At 42.8% G+C, this 22605-nt stretch overlaps 1 protein-coding gene across 1 annotated transcript; it reads left to right on the top strand.

Annotated features, from left to right (window-relative positions):
• Positions 1 to 5053: 5053 nt before the first annotated feature.
• LOC307244734 (NGFI-A-binding protein 1-like) lies at positions 5054 to 21217 on the top strand. The gene is made up of 8 exons (XM_080020036.1): positions 5054 to 5271; positions 8076 to 8875; positions 9515 to 9648; positions 12499 to 12550; positions 13586 to 13705; positions 16550 to 16712; positions 18924 to 19061; positions 20632 to 21217. Exons 2-8 carry the CDS (start codon positions 8078 to 8080, stop codon positions 20706 to 20708), a joined length of 1482 nt encoding a protein of 493 aa, XP_079876162.1. The 5' UTR covers positions 5054 to 5271; positions 8076 to 8077; the 3' UTR covers positions 20709 to 21217.
• Positions 21218 to 22605: the final 1388 nt, after the last annotated feature.

The following is a 22605-nucleotide window of genomic DNA, read 5'->3' as shown; positions in this document are numbered from 1 at the left end:
CTGTTTTGGAAATGAAAGACATTCTTTTCATTGATTATTTCGTTCCGCCATCCTTGTGTTATACTGTAGAACGCTAAAAAAAGGTCCACAAAGGGTCAACTCTATACAATTAAACAAAACAATTTAACTCATAGTCACTGGAGTATACCAATTGATAATTACCTTTTAGTTACCTCTGGTTAATGAATAGTTACAAACTAAGAGTCTTGCACTCCTTTTAACACCGTTTATATTGAAATTATACAAATAAACTGTTATATACTGTAATATAAACTTGGAGAAGAAGAGAGAGATTAAATTAATTCAGCAGAACTGGCTGGAGATTTTGTAACTAGATGTCACAGAATATGAAATACTGTTTTGTTTTTTTATACATGACTGGGGAGACTTTATTTATGAATATGCCATTATCTTTTGTGTTACCTTTATGTTATTAGTATCCATTTCATGCGCGGTGGTACATGTCATCAATTTTATGATATTATCTTACTTTCTGTTCTGCTCATGCAACATGTCCTTTACATCAAAAATCATTTGAATAGAGCCCCAGTGAATTAAATTAAGAGAGAGAGAGGGAGAGAGAGAGAGTGATGGAGAGATGGAGAGTTGTAGGGTATATTATGGACTTGCAGAGGAGGGGAGGGAGGGCGTGATGAGGGAATTGTGTCCCATGAGCTCAGAAACCAACACACCCACACACACACCAAGATTCAGCTGGAATTTATTCCTTCTTAACCTCTGTCTCACTCTCTCTCTCTCTCTCTCTCTCTCTCTCTCTCTCTCTCTCGCTGCCTTCCTCTCTGTCTATCTCTTGCTGTATTTTAGTCGTGTTATGTGGAAGCCATATTTGGGAGACACTATTTTGTCAATGTTGGCGGTTAAAAGTCTGAAGAAAATAGAAGTGTGCACAAACATATGTGCCTGTATGTACATGCGCATGCGCACAAACCCAGACACACACTGCAGGGCTCGGCGATAAATCAATGTTATCTATGGATCATAATGTCATGGAAATTTCAATTTGAAAGCTTGGTGATTGATAATGAGAGGATATGTCTTGAAAGTTCTGTGTGGTCAGAAATATTCACGGTTTAATAGAGGTTTATTTGGAAAAACCATAGTTATGTTCTGATATACTTTTCGTAGCCGTATGCAAGGAGTGGACAAAATAATGGCAAAAATGTATTGATATCAAAGGGCTAATAAGGCCCTTTGCTTTCAGAACCTTTGTGATCATTGTCTTACAGTCTTGTCAGTTCTGAATTGTGCATCGTGGGATATTGAAATATTGAGGATATTAAGAATATTGATATCGAGTAGACAAGGCTCCAGTACTCTGAGGGATCAAGGGGCGTAGTAATCTACTTCACACTCTTTCCTGCAGAAAGAGTGTGAAGCACTTTGGTTTGGTTCGGTACGGTTCACTGGTGTTCGGATCAGATGATTCGAGAGAGAGTTGTTGGGTTGACTGCATCCCGGTGTTCATGAAAGCGCTCTTGAATGTGTTTAGCGGCGTGTATGGTCATACCATCATTATGGAATATGAGAACATCATGTTGAGACTGGGCTACAGAAGTGCTGATTCTTTCTATTTCTGTGGATACTTTTGAGGCTGTACATTTGTTGCATTTATCAACTGAGCCTAAGTCTGTTTTGCTGATGCGGTTTGTCAATGTTTGCCATTAGCTGTCCTGAGTTTTCACTGTTCCTCTTAACGCATTAAAGGATGTGTTATGTGTGTTATGTTGGTTCATCATTTATAACTGTTTCCTGTTTTGCTCTTTACTATAACGCTTTACTGTACTATATAGAAACTTACCACTCTGCTGCAGCTTCTCACTGTGCTTAAAAGCAGTTCAGATGCACATAATATATGTGTAAAAAGGCTAAAATCCCGGTGATCATAGTGATAATAAATTCCTCCAAATATTATTCAATATATAATGCAGTGCCAAAGTGTGTATTTGTGTGTGTGTGTGTGTGTGTGTGTGTGTGTCTGCTGTTATGTGGACTTTTCACGTAGCAAAGCAGAAAGAAGCTTCCACTATTAATAGCTCCAGACAGACAGACAAACAGACAGACACGCACGCACGCACGCACGCACGCACGCACGCACGCACGCACGCACGCACGCACGCACGCACACACGCACGCACACACACACACACACACACACACACACTCTCTCTCTCTCTCTCTCTCTAACCAGTGGTCAGATTGTGAAATCGGGATAATTTGCATGAAAACTACCAGTTTCACCAATGTATTGTTTGGCTGTGAATTTGTTCCTGTTCCAAGCAGGAAACAATGAAATGCTAGCCTGGCTTTGTTAGACCAATTTGCAAATGCATGTTAGTCTGGAATCTCTCCGTTCATTTTCGATTTCCATGGGGCGTTACTAACGGGCGCAGACCAAAACGTCTGGACACACCTGGATAGACCAACAACCAATCAGAGCAATGAAACGTGTGACGGAGCGCTGAGTGGATGAGTTGGTAAATTATACTTTTACCAAATCCTGTCTGAAGTACGGCAAACACATCTTTCTTATCAACAAAAGCTTTTTAGAGAAAATATATTGTCCAGTTTGTTTAATACTGTTGCGGTAGTGGATTCAACACACCATTCCACATCAGTGGCAGCCATCTTGGTAAGGTGCCTCAATGGCCATAGCGGATTCAACAGACCGTTCCACATCAGCTGCAACCATCTTGGTAAGGTGCCTCAACGGATCTCCTCTGCATTGTCATTGTATCAAACCTGCTTTATATTATAGAAACAGTTGTGATTGGATTGACCCTGGCAAGATCAGGTGGAAATCTGTTTGAATGGGAGGGTGGCCAGACGTACTCTGCAGAGCAAATGAGACATGAGCTGCAGATTCGTCTGGTTCCCAGGATAGTGAAATGGGGCTGTGTGAATATTCTTCAGGTCTTTGGAGAATCTATTCTGATTGATGTGTTAATCTAGAAAAAAAAGATTAAGCTGTTTGAGACCTAACATTTGTGATATAATGCATACTCATTCTGTATTACTTACCTACTTAGGCCTTTGTATTGCCTTAGGAACATAGGCCCTCAACATAAGCCCTCCATCGTCTCCGATCTTGTACCCTTTCATCAAGTTGCTGCCGTGACAGCCCCTCAGCCTTGATCTCCTGCTATGTGTTTCTTCTCCAGGTGGTTCTAGGTCTTCCTCTTTTTCTCCTGCCTCCGGTGATTAATTAATTGTGTCTTCCGAGCGTGTGGCCTATCCAGCTCCACTTCCTGCTCCTAATTTGAAGTTCAAAAGGCTCTTGCTTGGTGCACTCCCACAGGTTGGTATTGGTGATGGTGTCTGGCTAGTAGACTCCCAGGAGGCGTCAGAGGCAGTTCTTTCTAGTTTGTGTAATTTGTCCTGCATCTGGGTGTGAGTGTGTACAAGTAGTGCTATATCATCAGCAAAATCGAGGCCCTCTAACTGTTCGGCCAGGCTCCAACGTATGCCGGTTTTGCTGTTGTTGGTTGATTGGTTCATGGTCCAGTCTATGCAGAGGAGGAATGGGAAGGGGGAGAGCAAACATCCCTGCCGCATGCCAGTCAGCACCTCAAAGGCTTCCGATGGGCATCCTTCATAGAGAACTCCACATTGCATCCCTCTCTTGGTGGTGCTGATGAAAGTCGGCGGGATGCCATAGAGCGCTTTTTTTTCTTCCAAAGTGTCTCACAATCAACACTGTGAAATGCCTTTTCAATATCTATCCAATTGACATAGACTGGAGAGGTCCATTCCAAGGATTGCTCGATGATAATCCCGAGGGTGGCAATTTGGTCTCCACAAGAGCTACCATTCCTGAAGCCAGCCTGGTTTTCTCTGAGTCTTTCATCAACCTTTTCTCGGTGGCTTTCTGGAGTCTCTCCAGTAGAATTCGGTTGAGCACCTTCCCTAGTGTTGAAGGGAGCACTTTTCCTCTGTAGTTTTTGCACTCCCTGAGGTCACCCTTCTTGGGAATCTTTACAATGATGTGAATCATGAATCATGTTGAATCATGAATCATCTGTTTCATATTACTCAAGGTTACTCTGAGTAATATGAAATGACTATGTCTAACAAACAAGCTGTGTATACACAGCTCCACTGTACCTACCATGTGTTGCTGTTGACTGCCAGTATTCTATTTATTTTATACCTTGTTCTTTTAACAAGTACGTAGTACAGTATGTAAGCACGCATTAGTAAGTACTGTGTTTTTTTTAGATAACGCCTATAAACTCCATACAATTTGTTTGATGCCCAATTTGCCCAGAAATTAATATTACCTTCATAATATAGAAACAGCACCTCTTCCTGTTCAGCTATGTTATTCCTGACAGTACACAGACTCTCAGAGTCAGCAAATCATCAATCATCAACATGTCCGGGCTTTTTATTTAGCTAGAAAGATAGTGTTCATCCCTGGGGGAAATTGCATGTTACAGCAGCACCCATCAAAACCACTGGGCAATAATAATCAAATCAAGTCAAATAAATAAAAGTAGAAAAAAACCACAATATACATCATCAACATAACATCTGCGTCAACAACCCGCATTCTGATTGGACTGAAATTGTGAACACAAGCCGGAGTAACACGGAATGATCCGTGATCCTCCGGGGTCGCCGATGACCCAAAAACTTGAAACGTGTATGATACTTACCTACTTCTATTAACCAGGCAAAAATGAATCAGACACAGACACATTCACACACGCGTGAAATCACCCCCCCCAGCTGACATTAAACTCATCTAAAGTTACTTTCTCGGGGGGGGGGGGGGGCGGGCTGGGGGTGGGGGCTGGGGGGGGGCTGCGGTGCGCGCCGCCCCGACCGGCCCCACTGCGCAGGCGTGGAAAACCTCCCCGCGGTCCCGGCGGAGTCGAGATGCGCGCGGCGTGTTCTCCACCTCGCGCACAAAGCCTCCCACGCCCCTGTCCGCCCACGCGCGGATTTGCGTCACGCGGGTGCGTGGGCGCGGGGCGCTGTGGCAACCGCGGAATATCCCAGTTTATCTCCGGCGAGAGGGGGGAACCGGAGTGGGAGAAGAAGAAGAAGAAGAAGAAGAAGAAGAAGGAGGAGGAGGAGGAGAGGAAGAGGAGGAAGTTTTCCATGAGGGAGCGTCTGGAGCTGGCCGTCTCTGCCGTCGTTTGTTTGCCCGTCGACGATCCTCGGTGCCGGGATTTACCTTCCGGACGGAACCTCGCCGCGCGTCTGTAAACGGTGCAAGCGGACCGAAAGGAAGCCCGAACTCTCCAGGTGCGTGGCGGTGTTGCCCTCTTGAATAGAATGAAATACATGTAGGCGGTATAAAATACGAAATACATTCATACAAATTTCAGAAAAAAAACAACCAAAAAACCCCAATGTCAATATGGCTTAATACTTCGTGCAAGTAGGCACACATCTTCTGTTGCGTGTTGGACCATGCTAATGTAAACGCATATGTACGGTTATATTTCACTGTCACACTTCAGCGTGCTCCGAAAGTACTGGAATCCAACAATGTTCATATCCCGCGATAGTTTTATCGTCATAAACAATCCACCCTTTTACCGTCTAAAGGCTGTGTGTGTGTGTGTGTGTGTGTGTGTGTGTGTGTGTGTGTGTGTGTGTGTGTGTGTGTGTGTGTGTGTGTGTGTGTGTGTAAAACTTGTGCCAGTGCATGATGCCTGGCCGATTTCAAGTCAGGTTTAATTTGAAATCTATCTATCATGTCCTATGTGACAGTCAACTACTAGTATTGTTAGTGTAGATGTGATTTACACATGCCACACTATGCAGGTCACCATATGAGGAATTTTGCTCGCACTGCTATTTATATTGTGTGTGTGTGTGTGTGTGTGTGTGTGTGTGTGTGTGTGTGTGTGTGTGCGCGCGTGTGTCCACACTTTCAACAAATAAATTGCACAGATGCGTATAGAAGCAAATATCAAAGTGAGACGTTCATTCAATACTCCGCAGGAAGCCTCTCTGGTACTTTGTAGCAGAGAATGTCACGTGTTTGACGATAAAAAGGAACTACAACAACACGCAGACAACACAACTGACAAATAACTGTGACTTGGCACCATTTATCCAGAGTGTTTTCCGCTTCCTAGTACATTTTTCAGTAGTCTATCCGTCAGACTTTTATCCAGTGACTTCCGGAAGTCCGCTCATCAATAATGCATTAACCGACTGTGCATCACAGTCATTGTTTGTTTTTGACTACACATAGCCGTACATTTTAGGCCCAGATCGCTCTGTTAAGTTGACGAATGGGGTTTCTGCCCTGTAGCGGTGACTACTTTACTCTGACTACGCTCTGGCAGATCAGTGGTAGTTTTCACTTTGTGTGTCTGTTTTGCTGTTCTTATTTCCGCGTATAGCTGCCCTGCTCTGCACCTATTGCTCTTGCCAGCCCATGCATAGCTTTTCAATGTCCCTTCTCGTTGTTTCTTCCCTTTGGGAGGTTTTGTCTTGTCTGTCTCAAGGCTTATGGTTGTGCGGGTGTGGGGCATCTTAATTGTTCGTTGAATGTGGCACAGCAATTGTGATAAAGGTCTTGACATAGGCCAGTGGTGTAGGCCTCTGCTGAAGCAAAGCCACAAAGAAGGATTTATTTACACGGAAGTCGATAATAACCATTGAGATCTCCATTGTGTGTCGCGAGATGACGATGTTTTGAGTTTCACGCGACGCAACGCGGCTGAAAGACTGTAGGAAGATATTACGGAACCGCCGGCCAGTCTTAGCCTGCACCGAGACTAGGAGGGACTATTCCGGGCGAGCCCAACGCCTACACACTTTGCAGAGGTGGACTGAGGCATGTGGCCCTCCCAGAAACCGGGGCTGTGCAGCCACACCTCTGTCGACACAGCCCCTGAGCAGGGCCTCTTGACACTCATCCAAGACGAGACTTAAGTCCCAAAGGCTTAATCAAACATCTATCTCGCTACCCATACATACAGAATGACAGATAATATTTTTGTGTGTGTGTGTGTGTGTGTGTATGTGTGTGTGTGTGTTTTTTGCCTGGAAGGTTTTGTAGACATGTTTTGATACACACCAAGCCAAATCCTGCCTGAGCGCTGAGCATAGCACATCAGCACTTGAGACCTTTTTGAGGTACAGAAGATATCGTAGTTTGGAATGTTGTTTTGGTGATTTCTTTATTTTCATTTTTAACTATGAGAGAGACTGTCACACCGCCGTAACACATTAAACGCGGACACAGAGGAGTGAACTTTGTCGGGAACATCGGTTCTGACATGCTATATTCTCCGTCGGACGTCTTCCACCCTAACTCGTTATACGGGGGAAGCCAACAGATTGATATCCACCTGTGCCTTACATCTTTTGGATCAGGTCCAAATTTGGCTAACTTCTACTGTGTGTTGTGTGAGGGCGGTGGTGTTTAAGGCTGAGTAACCTGGGAATTGAATTACTAACCCTGATGGTGATGTGGCTGCACTTGCATCGAGCCAGATATGAAGACAATCCTCGTTGTTTTTTCTTCTGAATGCAGACAGGCTTATATGCTGATGTTTGCTATCTGCATTTTCCAACGAAAACATGGTTCCTGATTTCAGTCCCGCGTGATGCTGACAAATTCCAATATAATATATTTTTTATCCGAAAACCTCAATGTACGTCATTTATAACACAGTGTTGATGTTTAACCAAAGTAGGGTGATATTGCCAAGAACACGCCTCCTTTAGTTCAGTTTTAACTTTGATTAAATCAGCATTACAGCATATTTCTGCTTGGGAAATTAAGCAGAAGACTCCCTGTAATGTGAAGGAAAATTGCTAAATACCACCCATGGCCCTGAGGGGGGGTCCTTTAATTTCCTTGAATTACTCATAATGGCAGCGATATTCCTTGTTCATTTCAGTCAGCTTTAACAGTCTAATAATCAGAGGGTTGGTTAATTTTGCAGTAATACAGCGTGAGAGAGCAGGAAAAGACAACATCCCAGTGTTAATTCAACCGGATTCCCAGACGATAGTCTGAAATCACAGCATCCATATTATACTGACATCCCAAACATAGTGTGTTGTGGTTTTTCCTGTGCCAGGCATGGCAGCGGTGTTGCCGAGGACCCTGGGAGAGCTGCAGCTGTACCGGATCCTGCAGAGAGCCAACCTGCTCTACTACTACGAGGCCTTCATCCAGCAGGGCGGTGACGACGTGCAGCAGCTGTGCGAGGCCGGTGAGGAGGAGTTCCTGGAGATTATGGCGCTGGTGGGCATGGCCAGCAAGCCGCTGCACGTGCGCCGCCTGCAGAAGGCGCTGCGCGACTGGGTCACCAACCCGGCCCTGTTCAACCAGCCACTCACCTCGCTGCCTGTCTGCAGCATCCCCGTCTACAAACTCCCCGAGGGCTCGCCAACGCTGCTCGCCTCTCAGGACCGCGCCGTGTCCAGCGTCAAGTCCTCCAAGGCGTCAGGCGGAGCCTGCGCCGACCCTGGGAAGCTGGACGTGGTGCGGGACAAAGTGTCGGCAGGCTCGCCCCTGCAGGGCGGCAGCGAGTCCCGCTTCTGGTCGGGGCACAGCAACGACAGCGAGCACAGCCTGTCGCCCTCCGACCTGGGCTCTCCGTCCTCGCCCCGGGACGGGCTGGAGGCCCTGGACGCCGCTGCCGTCCAGTCGGTGCTGGAGTGCGTGGACAGGATGTCGCCGGGTCTCCCCAAGACCGACCCCTCCGAGGTCAAAGAGCAGCTGAAGAACAACAAGAAGCTGGCCAAGATGATTGGCCACATCTTCGACATGGGCGATGACGACCCGCGCCGGGAGGAGGAGATCCGCAAATACAGCGCCATCTACGGGCGCTTCGACTCCAAGAGGAGGGACGGGAAACACTTGACACTTCACGAGGTTTGTCATAAATGTTGTGACGCCTGGAAGATCAATCCCCCTTCTGAAGTCATCCTTAAAACCTCACAGCAAAACCACCATTACAGTTATAGCAAAAGATGGGCCGGGTTAAAAGAAAAAAACAAAAAACGATACTCCCTATTCAATTCTGTTGTTTTGATTTCTAAATCGATTTGAAAATTGTAATATTGACGCTTGGTTTGGAAGTCATGCAACTGTTTTCCTGCTTAAATTAAGTACCACCATCGTCACAAATGGTTTGAAATATTTAACTTTTGTGTTGGACTGAATTTGTTCCGTGAGTTATTTTTGTAATGTCCACCGGAAGGGAAACTGAAAGGTCTGTAGCAGTTATTTATGTATACGCATTGACATCGCATCGGGATCCTTTGTTGAGAAATTGAATCAAATCGTGAGATCCTGCCCAACACCCTATTTGGGCAGAACCTGTTTTTGTGCTGGACACTCCAATACCCTTTTCCCTATAGAAAATTGATAAGAGCCTGATCTGATCGCAGTGCGTTTCTGTCCGTCTGTCTTGTCAGTAGGAGTCTAATCTGAGTTGAAAGTGACGTCTCATGTCTGCCAGTAAAGGTCTGATCGGAGGTTGTTTTTTTTTTCTGTCCGTCTGCTCTCCAGCTGACTGTGAACGAAGCCGCCGCCCAGTTGTGCATGAGAGACGTCGCCCTGCTGACACGTCGTGACGAGCTGTTCGGTCTGGCTCGCCAGATCTCCAGAGAGGTGACCTACAAATACACCTACCGCACCAGCAAGTAAGATCCTCGCCTCTCACCTCTTATCCAGGCACGGTGTTCCTAATCCTAAAGTTTAGCAGGGCTCGACATTTAGGCTCGTCCGCCTTGTCCGGCACGAGTGGATTTTTTTTGAAGGGCGAGTGGAAGAGAAAATGCCTTGCCCCGCCAGATAATTTAAAAGTCATAAACAACAAAAAATACCGTGTCTTCGCATTGTGCTGGGCGATAAAACGATAATGATAATTATCTCTATATTTTGTTCCCCGATGCTGAAATCAAATAGGCCTGATGATTTCGTTCATTTATAGAAGAGTTAGGCAAGGGAAACGGAAAAGCCAATCAATTTGGACGATCTGAATCTGACCTTTCACCTCTAGCGAACTAGGTTTGTCGATATAGAATTGTTTTTTAACATATTGTTTTTGATTTTATCTAAAAATTTATATTTAAATTTTTTTTTAAATTAAAATTTTTTAAGTGAAATGTCAATTAAAGCAGCTGCACTTGTTACTTCTTGTTCAATTCTTACTCAGATTATGAGTGCTGTGCAATGTTGATTATATAAAAGTAATGTTTAGCATTTTGTCTTCAGATTTTACCCCTATTTTTCTTTATTTATTTTGTTAAAAAACAGGTTCCTAAATGCTAAACTAAAGGTTTTGTTGGAAGGTTGTTGTTTTTTTTTACTATGTATATTTATATTTTAAAACTATTATTTCTACTATTTCGGACAATTTCATATCAATGAATGGAAAAATGCATCATGGCATACAACATCTTCTTTATCAAAAAAATCCCTAAAACATTGAAACAGAACAGTGTTTTTTTCTTTTTTTTTTCTTTTATATATTTATATTATTTTATATGTATTGTGATAAATATCGTTAACAAATTGTATGAAATATTTTATCGGGTTAACATTTTTGGTCATATCGCCCTTTAAGCCACTCATTACCCAGCTATTTATTGTCGTTTTAAGTGTGTGATACGTTAACTCTAAAGATAAGGCAGCTCTTAAGAACTACAAAAAGGCTCAATTAAAAAGCATGATAGCCATATGGCATTCCGTTATGAGAAAAGTTAAATCGTGAAAGCAGGTCACCTAGGGGCTTATCTGAACATTCACTGGTATCACTCTGCATTTTCTATTGTTATATTCAACCTAAATTTATATGGAAATGATTTGTTGAGGTGAAAACGTTGAATTGAATCATTAATATATTGACACTGTTTTAGTGTTTCAACTGTTTGTTAATCTGAATTCTGCATTTGCAAACAAAATGGAAAGAATTGTCATTGTTATTGTCATTTTACCTCGGACAAGTGACTTTTGTGCATGTGAAAGGTACATTTACTTGGCCGAAAGAAAAGGGCTTCAAAAGGTTCATGTCGAGCCCTGCCTAAAGTGTGTGTGAAACCATGTGATTGACAGGCAACCCATCAGGATGTCACCCTGCCAATATAGAATGCTGGGATTTTATATTATTATTAGTATATTATTTTATCATATGTAAAATTATACAGTATATGTAAGGTACTATATTTTTAGAAATAGAATTAAGGATGATACTGTTACTAGAATTACTGCTTTTAGTAATGGTAGTGTAGTGCACTGAGGTAGTGTATTAAGTTTATTATTAGTATTACTATTACTAATAGTATTAGTGATACTATTAGTGCAGTCAATATTGAATAATTCATAGAAAAACAGTATTGTTTTGTATTATTAGTAGTGGTAGTAGTTGTAATGTAGTATACTGAGGTAGTGCGTTATGAGTACTAGTATAGTAGTATTATTATTATTAATATTAGGATTCTTACGAGTGCAGTATATTCAAATATTATGTTATTAATAGTAAAGTTAGTAAAGTTATTATTTTGTATTATAAGTAGTGGTAGTAGTTGTAGTGTAGTGCACTAAGGTAGTGCGTTATGAGTACGAGTATTATTATTATTATTCAAGAGGTTTATTTGTCACATACATATACATACTTTCATACATATATGCAGTGAAATGCCTTCACAACGTACCCGCAGATTATGCACAATAGTTACTAAACCGAACATAATAGCTAACCTTATAATTATCATTATTATAAGGACTATTACTATTGTAGTATGCTCAGTTATTATGTTATTAGTAGTAAAATAATATTATTTTTTATTATTAGTGATAGTAGTAGTCGTAGTAATAGTAATGAACAGGTGGAAATGATCTCTTTATAGCTCTGACAGTAGATTACGTGGGTGTGCATGTCAAAATTCCCATTGGGAACTTTGCACAATATTTAAATATACTGTATCACAGTAGCTGCTTATGTAAGAATCTGGCAGGGGTTCTTCAGATTGGATTTACAGTAAACATGATATCGTAGCAAAACTCACTCTAATATTCCACAACTATTAATCCGAGTTTTGTTTTTTTTTGTTTCTTTTTGCATCGTTGCCTATTTTGCTCAAACAATAATACTTAGACCAATAAGGAAGCATCAGATTAAGATTCTAATTCTGGGTTCCGGTATGCCTAGTTTAACTCTCCGTTGGAAACAAGATATGAATACGACAACAGAAAATATTACAGAATTTATACACGCCATTAAAGGGATATTCAAGTTTTTTTGGAAAATTCTCTTTTTGCGGATCTTACCCAGATTATTTAACAATATATTTTGCTCGGGGAGTTCAGTGTTTGGTTGCCAAATAATATCACAGCCAGAGGTTTTTAATAAAACAGAGGGGATTGATTTTGATTGGTGTCCTCCATGTATCAAGCCTTTCTAAAGATAGCTGGAACGCCATACGTCGATGTAGAAATGCTTGTGAACCTGTGAAACTGATTCTCACCAATGCTTTGTGTGTTTCTTCCAGGTCTCGCTGCGGTGACAGAGACGAACCGTCCCCAAAAAGGATCAAAACGGAGGTGAGCTCATCCAGACTAAGCACTTAATCTGTTTCTGAAATGCACCTTTCTGTTCATATTTATTGAAACAGTAAACAGTAGACAGGGTAGACGGTTAGTTTTTCCCCGGCTCAAACTTAAATCTGGAGGTACAATCGTAGAATCTCAAAATCGAGCGATTGATCGAAACTATCCGGATAAACTCAAATGCAGGCGTTTATGTATGTGTTGGAGTGACTTTGGACTAAGTTCATAACGTAACATTACCAAAAAGAATGCAGATACATCTGCCAACCAGCACATTTGGTGGTGTCTCAAAAACGCCTGTGACTACGTCAGTTTCTTATATTCATAAAGGACATTTAATGTTTTTTTTTTAATGTATTTTATTTTATTTTAATTTTTTTCAAGCCTTAAACATTTACCCCATTGAACTGCATTCAAGCACTGAGAAGCCGAGAGTGGTAAGCTTCTCAAAAGTAATGCGTTCAGTTAGGTTATAAACAGGCTATGACGAGGTCATAACGGATGGGAACCAACATTTTAATAAGATCTGGGTTGAGAAACGGCAAACCCATCCTTTAAGTGAATACTAGTGCTACAGTGCAGCCTTGACCAGAGTACAAACGTTTGACCGCGAGGGAACCACCGGGGGAATGGGAACAGCGCCCTGACACGCTGGGCTCTGAAAGGCCCTTTATAGTCAGACCTCGAGGATTGAAAACATGTGTGATTTAAAATGTCCCTGGATTTGATAAGAATCAATGTGAAACACATGTTCCATGTACCACCATGTACTGCCTAAAGGGTCATTGCACTGAAATTCACCTTCAAGGTTGCTGCTTCGTCCAAGTACTAGATTATCCATCAAGAGCGAGTGAAATTCTAATTGTTTTCTCTAAAATAGATTTCATTAATCTCTTTTATCATGTTAAAAAGCATTACGTTTTTGAATAAAGCCACTCAATAAAAATAAAGAACCTGCAAGAGTCAGTCGCTGGATTCCTCTCGAGTTTGCAAACCTCAAGTGCACTGTTTTAATTCCTTGCCCTACAGGAGAACTTCTTCGACCTCCAGGAAGCACTGCAGGCCATCCACATGCGCCAGGAGATGCTGAAGGAGCAGCTGGCCTGCGCCAAGTCAAAAGGGGAGGAGACGGTGGGACGCAACCTGCAGGTGATTGGCTGTTTTTTGGGGCAGGCACTAGCACTGTCGGGGTTAGGGGTTCTATTTGCAGACACTTATACCGTTTTCACACCAAAATTAGCGGGTTGACACCTTTCCCATTGCCTGGAGAAATGCTGTTTCTTTTTCTTGTGTCACGTTGGACTTCACGAACACGCCAGAAAAGGGGCGTGTCATGGTCCCAGTGTGATTGGGAACAAAACAGTAGAGGTGACAGAAACTTAAACAAACAATGACATAACACTGTAAAACTTAGGGGGTAAAAAAGTATTTTGAGCCATTCAAAAGAATTGGTTTCGATCATGAACGACCCAACACTACATTGGAAGCAGCATGGAGCACCGGCGGCATGGATATTCCATGCTACCGGTGCACGCACTGGTCCTTTGGCGGCAGAGGGCGGGGAGCGTGGGAGTTCTCTGCCGTGCTCCCCCTGCAGAAAAAAGTCAAAAACTTCTGATTTTGATTTTGGATTCTAAATGGGATATGAAATAATCGAATGATACACAGATATTCCTGTCTATTTATACACCGGTGTCCGGATTTTTTACGCGCAACGCATCGTGCAGTCAAAAGGGCCAAAATAATCCTGTCGACCGGGGTGTCCTGTTCACCTCAGAGCCGATCAGAGGTGGAGCTTATTAGAACCCTGGACTGAAACCAGTCCTTTCCCACTGGTGACAAATGCCAAATGTTAGCGGGTGTTAGCGGGTTTTTGGTGCAGTGGGAAAGGGGTATTATTGGTGGCTAAATATAGACAAATGACAGTATGTTGCCTGGAGAAAGACACAGAGTCGTGTTGAATGTTCACAGGGGGGATCCTTTGGGTGATCTGGTTCGTCTCACACTTTAAGGCACACATACAACAGATCGAGACGTAAAATGTACCTAGCAGAAAAAAGATTCTTCTTGTCGGATCTCAGAGTTTAACATGATGAAACGGTTTCTCTGACCTGCTGCGACCGAACTCCCGTTGTGTTGGAAGGACCGAGGCATCCGTAGCCTCCATGAGAGCGTAAAACACCAGAACCGCTTTGAATGTACAGAACGTGTTGGACTCCAGTCTGCTAATGAACACATAAGCAGGTGATGTTGATGTTGTTAGGCTGCAGTCGAGTGTATGTCCGTAGCCGCTGCTAATTAAGGGCTCCAGACTTACGTTTTCCACCAGTAGCACTGCTGCTCCCTACTGAAAGTTTTAGGAGCACCAGCCCCAAATTTAGGCGCGTCACTGAAATCGACATGCAACACAACACATTCATATTATTTTTTCAATGTTTAGTGAAAGGCGCCTTTGGCAGTTTTGGAGCACCAGAGGGCGGATATTTCAAGCTCGGCAGCTCGGGCACGGCATCAAAATGAGGCACCTTAATCTGCGTTACAATTCGGTCCAGTAGATTCCCATTGAAGCGGTGCCATGGTGGTACCGGGCAGCTCTGCAATGAAAGAAGATTTTACTCATTTTAAATAGTAAAAATAATGAATAAATGGGTATCAATATCACTAGGGGTGGGGCAGGGCGGGGCCAGCTCCTGCTACCTGGCTCTCACAAACACACACACACACGAAGAGACCCTGCTCTGAGTGATGACAATGGGGTGCCGAGCACAGATTGCGGTATTATCGCATTATATTATTATATTTTTCCTGCGTAATGCGCAGAAAGTAAAGCAGTGTTAATTCTGCTCTTAATTTGTTTGAGTTTAAAAAAAATAAAATAAAATAAATTGGGGTGCACGGAGAGCCGTACTTGTGTCTGTGTCCGGATGCGGATGATTCACGTATATAAAAATATATCTATGATTTCCCTGATTTATCATTACTCATTGAAATGTTATCCTTGTGAATTTTGTAAGCTTCTATCTGTTTTATCCTGTTATTGTAATGCACACTCACTGATTTTAAAACTACTGCTCTCGAAGAATCTCAGTCGACTGACGGGTTTCCGACTGATGATTCGACTCGTCGACTTTCAGGGGGCAGCCCTATGTGGCGTTCAATGGTGACGTTATGGACACTGCGAGAGCCTCAGCTCTCCATCTCTCTCTATCTCACTCTCGCTCACTCACACACATCAATTCTCGCTCTCTCTATCTCACTCTCTCTCTCACTCACACACATCAATTCTCGCTCCCTCCTAGTGTTTCACACAATATACGGTTATGATTAGAAATAAAAAAACAACAAACAAAAAAAACCAAGTCGGCATATTTGCAAGTCGCACAGGCGCTCCCAGTTATAACATTTTGTAGCACTGTCTCCAAAAATGGTCGCAAACTGCGACTAAATGGTTGCAGTCTGGAGCCCTGCTTATTGGGTTACAACCGAGCATGCTAGCTGATAATTAGTCCTGTTAGTGTAGGAGGAGGCTTTATGATGACTTATTAGCAAGCCCACTCAGACAGATCTCAGCTGCAGCAGTGTGTGTGTGTGTGTGTGTGTGTGTGTGTGTGTGTGTGTGTGTGTGTGTGTGTGTGTGTGTGTGTGTGTGTGTGTGTGTGTGTGTGTGTGTGTGTGTGTGTGTGTGTGTGTGTGTGTGTGTAAAATAGAGTACTTTAACTCAAGTACTGTGCTTTTGTACCATTTTCTGCTAGATTTCTTTGAAACACGCCAAGTGATTTTTTTCGTGCATGGTTTTTCAACCAATTTGTCAAAAGGTCAAAGTATTGAGGATGGAATGTGTCCTCACACTGAAATGAGTTCATGATGTGCAACAAATACGTTTACCTTTGATATCATAATGCATCAGACTAGAATGTTGAATGGCGGACTATTTATACTTCTACTTCAGTGCAGGATGGTGTCGTCATGTTTTTCGTCGCTTCTTGCGTCCAGATGCAATTGGAGCGCCTGCTGGCCCGTCAGATGGAGATTCTCCAGGACGCCGCGGTTCAGGAGCGGCTGCAGGCTCTGGACTGGAGAATCCCCCCTGCTGCCCTCAAGTACCTCAACAGCACCCACGGTACCAACGGCTCTGCAGCCGCAAGCGTCGACTCCGGTAGGGAGAACCAAGCTCACCCAAATACCTTTTTTATGAAGAAGCATAAAAACAAAAAATGTCTGTTCATCAACACCATTTTTCAGACCAGGCCTTATTAAAATGTTGGTCTCCATCATTTATCACATCTTCATAGCACAACCTCATTGAACACTTTACTACTGAGAAACTTACCACTCTGCTACAGGTTCTCTCTGTGCTTGAATGCAGTCCAACAGGGCAAACGTTAGGCCTGAGAAAACATCAAATCTCCCTTTCAAAAACTGGAAACTCACATTATAGTCACACTTTTCTATAGTCTATTTATTAAAACAGGTTTTGTATAACTGTAATTTCGCATTTTATTTAAAAACAAGTTTTTGCTTTGCCACAACGCATGCAAAGCGTAATGTCGGCTTCAACAAGTTGCCAGTAGAAAGCGGCGAAACTTCCTGTTCCTAGTCTCACGTTAGCGTGCATGTATCAGAATGAGCTGATTTGGGGGAAGTGCAAAAGAGTCGGTAAAAGTGGAAAAACCTGATAGAACTACATGGTTTGTGGCCATTTGTCTTTTAGGTAACACTTAGACTGTCTCTCCGATAATGATGGTTTGCCCCATTGGGCTGCATTTCAATGACAAGCTGCAGCTAGGTTGTGCTACGAATAAAGGATTATAAGTCATGGGAACCAGTGTTTTACAACACAGAAAAATGTAAATGGAGAATAGAACGATGGACGTTCAAGCCTCGTCTCATCTCATCATCTCATCAAGTTTGATTATGTGGCAGAAGTTGCCGCTTTTTACTCCACAGTTAGATAGTCACAGGATTTCAACTAAATGTGATGAACCGAGGGCAAGAAGGTATTTTTGTGGACATTTAGACTAAATGGTTTGCGTTTGGTCGTTAGCAGTTGTTTTCCTCCGCAACCGGGGCCGTGACTCTCCGCCTTTCTGCCGAGCGACAGGAGAAGTGGAAGGAGAGAATAAAAAACAACAACAACAAAAAAAACAAAACATCATTATTCAAGATCTTTCTTCTCCTTTGGGCCTCATCTCATTTTCAGCCCTTTTCTCGCTCACCCACTCCGACAGCTCATTATATCGCTGTTCCCACTATTCCCACAATGCACCTGTAATTATAACGCCCACGCCTGTTTACCTCTAGCCAGTTGCCTGGAGGGGGGCGTCTGTCTCTCTCTCTCTCTCTCTCTCTCTTTCTCTCTCTCTCTCTCTGTTTCTCTCTGTTTCTCTCTGTTTACTTTTTCCTTTCCCCGCCCCCCCCTCCCCACACCCACGGCCTCTTTATTGCTTTCCACTTCACCTCCTCTTATTTCTCTTCTCGTGCTTCTTTTTTTTTTTCTCTCTCCGTTTCTTCTCCTTCTTTCTGCCCCCTTTCTTTTTTAACTCCCTCTTCTTCACCTCCTCTCCCTCTGAAACAAACAGAACAAAGCAGCAGTTATTCTTGTCTCCATTTCATGTTGAAGTAGAGGTGCGCTGAATGCCTGCCCGGGGCTTCCGGGCGTGATGCCGCCTCTCTCTATCTCCCCCCTTTCTGGCGCGTGTTATGGGATGAAAGACAAACTGAAGACTTTGCAGACGCAGGTTTGAGCCTCACCGTGGGGTCCCCCGCGTGGCAGACAGGGACCAATTTAAAAGACAAACAGTGTCGGCTGCACAGCCTCCTCTGTGTCGTTTTCAAACTGTTCACATTCCAACATCGACACCAGCATCGAAAATTTGATGCCGGTTCTTAAAATAAGCTTTTTCCCTGTCCCCCGCAAATAAGTGATTTCCTGGACAAACCTTAAGTTTATGTTTTTGCTCAGTGAAGCTGAAGAGTTTAACAACATGGGCAATGAAATGTGGCCACCGATGTCTCAGAATGTACTGATGCAATCTGGTCGATACCGAAAACGATACTTGACCTTACTCTTCTGTTGAATTCTATGGAATTTCTTCAAGGTTGTTATTTTGGCAACCGGGTTCAATTTCATTTAGCTTAACCAGACGCATTTGTGTCGTTTTAATGTGTTAAGGATACATTTACTTAAATTAGAAAGAAAATCGTGTGACACTCGAGGTCGAAGGATACGAAGTTTTGATGCCGTGTGTGTGTGTGTGTGTGTGTGTGTGTGTGTGTGTGTGTGTGTGTGTGTGTGTGTGTGTGTGTGTGTGTGTGTGTGTGTGTGTGTGTGTGTGTGTGTGTGTGTGTGTGTGTGTGTGTGTGTTAGATGAACGGCCGATCAACCTACGGGTGGTGAGTCAGAACATGCAGGAAGGCGACATCCCATTGGGCAAGCAGCTCGCCAATGAGCTGAAGCGTCATCACAACCACAGCAACACAGATGACAGCAAAACATCGGCAACAGGTTTGTACATTCAGTAAACAGTAAATTGATCAGAAAGAAAAAGTGACGAGGGTAAATCCGGATGTTGGGAGGGGGGTTGCAGTTTCAAGTGGAATTCTAATAGATAGATAAATGGATAGATTTTATTTATCCTCAGAGTAAAATTGCAGTGTCACAGCAGCTCACATAAGAAAATAGGCAATAATAATAAAGCAAGTGAATAAAAATATGAAAATAAACGGAAAACTTTGAAAATATATAACGGTTAACTGTACACCATAAATTATCACAATGAACCAGAGTTTCCCTTCGACAAAATTGGTGCTGGTCCACGTGTCCTGTAGGATTACAGTTTCCTGGACAAATGGGAGAGATTCCGGTCAAATAGTATCGGTGTTTATTGAGCTTAAAAACAATGTAAAGGCAGGCTATATAACAAATTAACAATGAAATCATGAATGCATAACGATTTATAATATTTTTTATTGAATGTTCAAAATAAAAAAAACTCCCGTGAGTTAGCGCCATTCAAAAAATAATCAAATTAATATTACGAATATAACTTCTAGAAATCAAATAATTCCTGTTTGTGAACAATAAGTAACAAGTGCATCCGCTTTAATTAACATTTAACCTAAATTAAATATTGATAAAATAAAAATAAAATAAATTGACAATTTCACACAATGGATATTTACCGTCTGCTTTGGGTCGAACTGAAATATCCAAAAGAAACCACCAAACTATAGATGTATGTGTCCTTGTCGCTGCTCCATGTGTACTGTGCTTATAAGCGCGACATGTCCACGAGGGAGGGGGCGGGGCTTATTTCTATATCGACAAACGTGATTGGTTAGGGGTGAAAGGTCGGCTATCGATCGTCCGCTGCAACTTGCCGAGCGCGGAAATGGGCAAATCTGCGGCGCTATTTGTCGAAATGATCGAGTCTGTTTTATTTAAACATCAAGGATACAAATATCGCGATAATCACCATTTTCATTTTATCGCCCAGCAGTTATTGAAATTGCGGAACCGGCAGCCTTCCGAGCATTAGACGACCTGCCCTACCTCAGGAGCTAATGCCCCCATAAGCAACAAATGCAGCCTAAAAAATAACAGGAAAAACAATAAAATAAATAAATACAAATAGTAATGACCCAAAAACTAAACCGGAAAAATCTGGTCCTATACAATCCCCAATGAAACAAAGTTAACGGTGAGCTGCTTATGGATTACCACTTTAATATTTTACCTTAGCTTTAACTGGCACCTGCCCCAGAACTTGTGCTTGGTTTTGTGGCAAAACACTCAATGAAATGAATCAAACTATAGGTAAAAATCAATATCTTACTCAGAACAAAGAGTAAAGGAATACGAATATATGAATTACCTGGCAGGATAAACTGATAAATAAATAATAATAAAAAAATAAAAATATACACCTTTTGCCCAGAACAAACTGATTTGAATAAAAAAAAAAAAAAAGTTTTTAAAACCCACATGACTTTATGCTGATGACACTCTGCTTTCTCTGCCCCCTGCCGCGCTCTCTCTCTCTCTGTCTCTCTCTCTCTCTCTTTCCTTTTATTAGAAAACGGTACCTCACAGCGGGCGCTGGCCAATGCCGATAAGAAGACCATCAAATCAGAGCCAGAAGACTCCACATAGTGACCCCCGCCCCCTGCCATGCCCACTCTGTCCCACTCACACCTGACAGTATGCAGTTCTTACCCCTCAACAGACACTAAGCAAGCACAGCCATAGTAGAGCCTTAACAACCAACGTTGCCTCATGAATAGCCTTTATTTTTTTTGTTTTGTTTTGGTTAAGAATAAGGTATTTGCCAAAGCACCGAGGGAGTGTGGACCAACACAGATGCTCTACAGGTCTTTGTGTGGCGATTGATCATACACACGGGATGTACATGTAATTTAAAAGTAACAATTTCACCATGTGTATAGTTTTTACTCCTGCCCGGGCGTTCCTTGTTGTCACATTTGAGACGGCCTCTCCGCGGCGTGGGGGCTGAATCCTAAACCCGAGGATGATTCAGGGACGGGGCAGCGGTCACGGTCCATCGCACTTGCTTGGCATTGTGGGTCACTTCAGCGAGGGAAGTTCAGATGACAGATAAGATCCCAGAGAATTCCCCAGAATTCAGCAGTCAAGGAGCTTGGGTTTGAGACTAAAACAAGACTCCCCCCCCCCCCCCCCCCCCCCAACACACACACACACACACACACACACACACACACACGCACACACCGTATTTTGGCTGGCCTCACGGAGCGGAGTAAACAAACCTAAATGCTCTCAATCCATCGTCGAGAAGCGTCCTGCCTGGTCATCATTCCTCGGCTTAAATCGACTCGCATCGCTTGAACCCCCCCCCCCCCCCCCCCAAATCTCACCTAAATGTCTGTTTGTACTGTAACCCGGCCACAACGTGCACAAGTGAAGCCACCATGGGGGGGAAAAATCATCGAAATCAGAATACTGCAGGGAAACGGAATTAGGATTCAGCCCTCAAGTGGAATTGATTATTTTAATTTTTTTTCTTGTCGTTGTTGAATTAAAATGGGGAGAGAGAGCGAGAGAGAGATAGAAAATGAATATTCCTCCCAGCTTGTGTGTGTGTGTGTCTGAGTCTGTGTGTGTGTGTGTGTGTGTGTGTGTGTGTGTGTGTACGTGTACTGTATTTTGAGGTGGTAATTTAAATGGAGGATGTATAGGAGCTGTTTTGCGATTAACAACGGAGGAGCTCTGTCATTCTTTTTTCCTTTTTTTTTTTTTTGGCAAGATTGCTGAGCTGGCACGCCATAGGCCGCGCTAATTGGTTCGTTTCACGATGTAATTTAGCAAAAGCGCTGCTGTCAAACCAAAATCACATATCTGCTAAACAATGCTTCATTGATGCCTGCATTTCAAAAAAAAATAAAAAATAAGATAAAAATAATAACAGTGTATTTTAAATAGATTCCGGGGCCCCCACAGTCCCAACCAAACGCACCCAGCACAAGACAGTGTAAATGACTCCGTAAACTTTTCAATTCCGGCAAGACAAAGAAATTTGAATAATAATGGTGGTTGTGGATATGTGTTTTTTGTTTTTCAGTTTTATTTATGACAGCAGCTGAAAAGCGGAATTCTCATTCTACCGCTGTTGCCGGTGTGGAGCAGCGGCTTAGGGTCTGTAAATAGTACTACGGTAACAAAAACAGTGCTCACCTAATCTCTCATGCAGGGTTTCTTTGTCACGTGTAACTTTTGCTGTAGATCTTTGTGTCGATACGGTGTTTATGTATGTAGAGCGACAAAAGAAAAAGAAAACTTTTAGTGTCATTGAGAAAAACATACAAAGTGTGAAGGTGTCCTGGTGTATAAAAATGGGGAAAAAAAAAAAAAAAAAAAAAAATGCTTTATGAGATGATCGTGTTGACTAGCCTAGCCGTACGTAACCCACCTGTAATGACCATGCATATTTCAAAGACGTGTTTTTGCTGTTTTTCGAGGTAGATGCATAGCAGATGTGTGTTCACTGTGGTTTTACGTGTTCTCATCCCTT

Source organism: Zeus faber (genome assembly GCF_960531495.2).
Source record: "Zeus faber genome assembly, chromosome: 2".
Classification (NCBI taxonomy): domain Eukaryota; kingdom Metazoa; phylum Chordata; class Actinopteri; order Zeiformes; family Zeidae; genus Zeus; species Zeus faber.
Note: the sequence above shows the minus strand (reverse complement) of the source record. Positions and strands in the feature narration are given on the sequence as shown.

What these genes read in the sequence shown, in the direction of transcription:
- LOC307244734 (XM_080020036.1), top strand. Translation starts at nt 8,078, where the DNA reads ATGGCAGCGGTGTTGCCGAGGACCCTGGGAGAGCTGCAGCTGTACCGG. An exon ending in CGGTGGGACGCAACCTGCAG is followed by an intron (nt 13,706 to 16,549) that starts GTGATTGGCTGT and finishes TCTTGCGTCCAG; the next exon opens with ATGCAATTGGAGCGCCTGCT. An exon ending in AGCCGCAAGCGTCGACTCCG is followed by an intron (nt 16,713 to 18,923) that starts GTAGGGAGAACC and finishes TGTGTGTGTTAG; the next exon opens with ATGAACGGCCGATCAACCTA.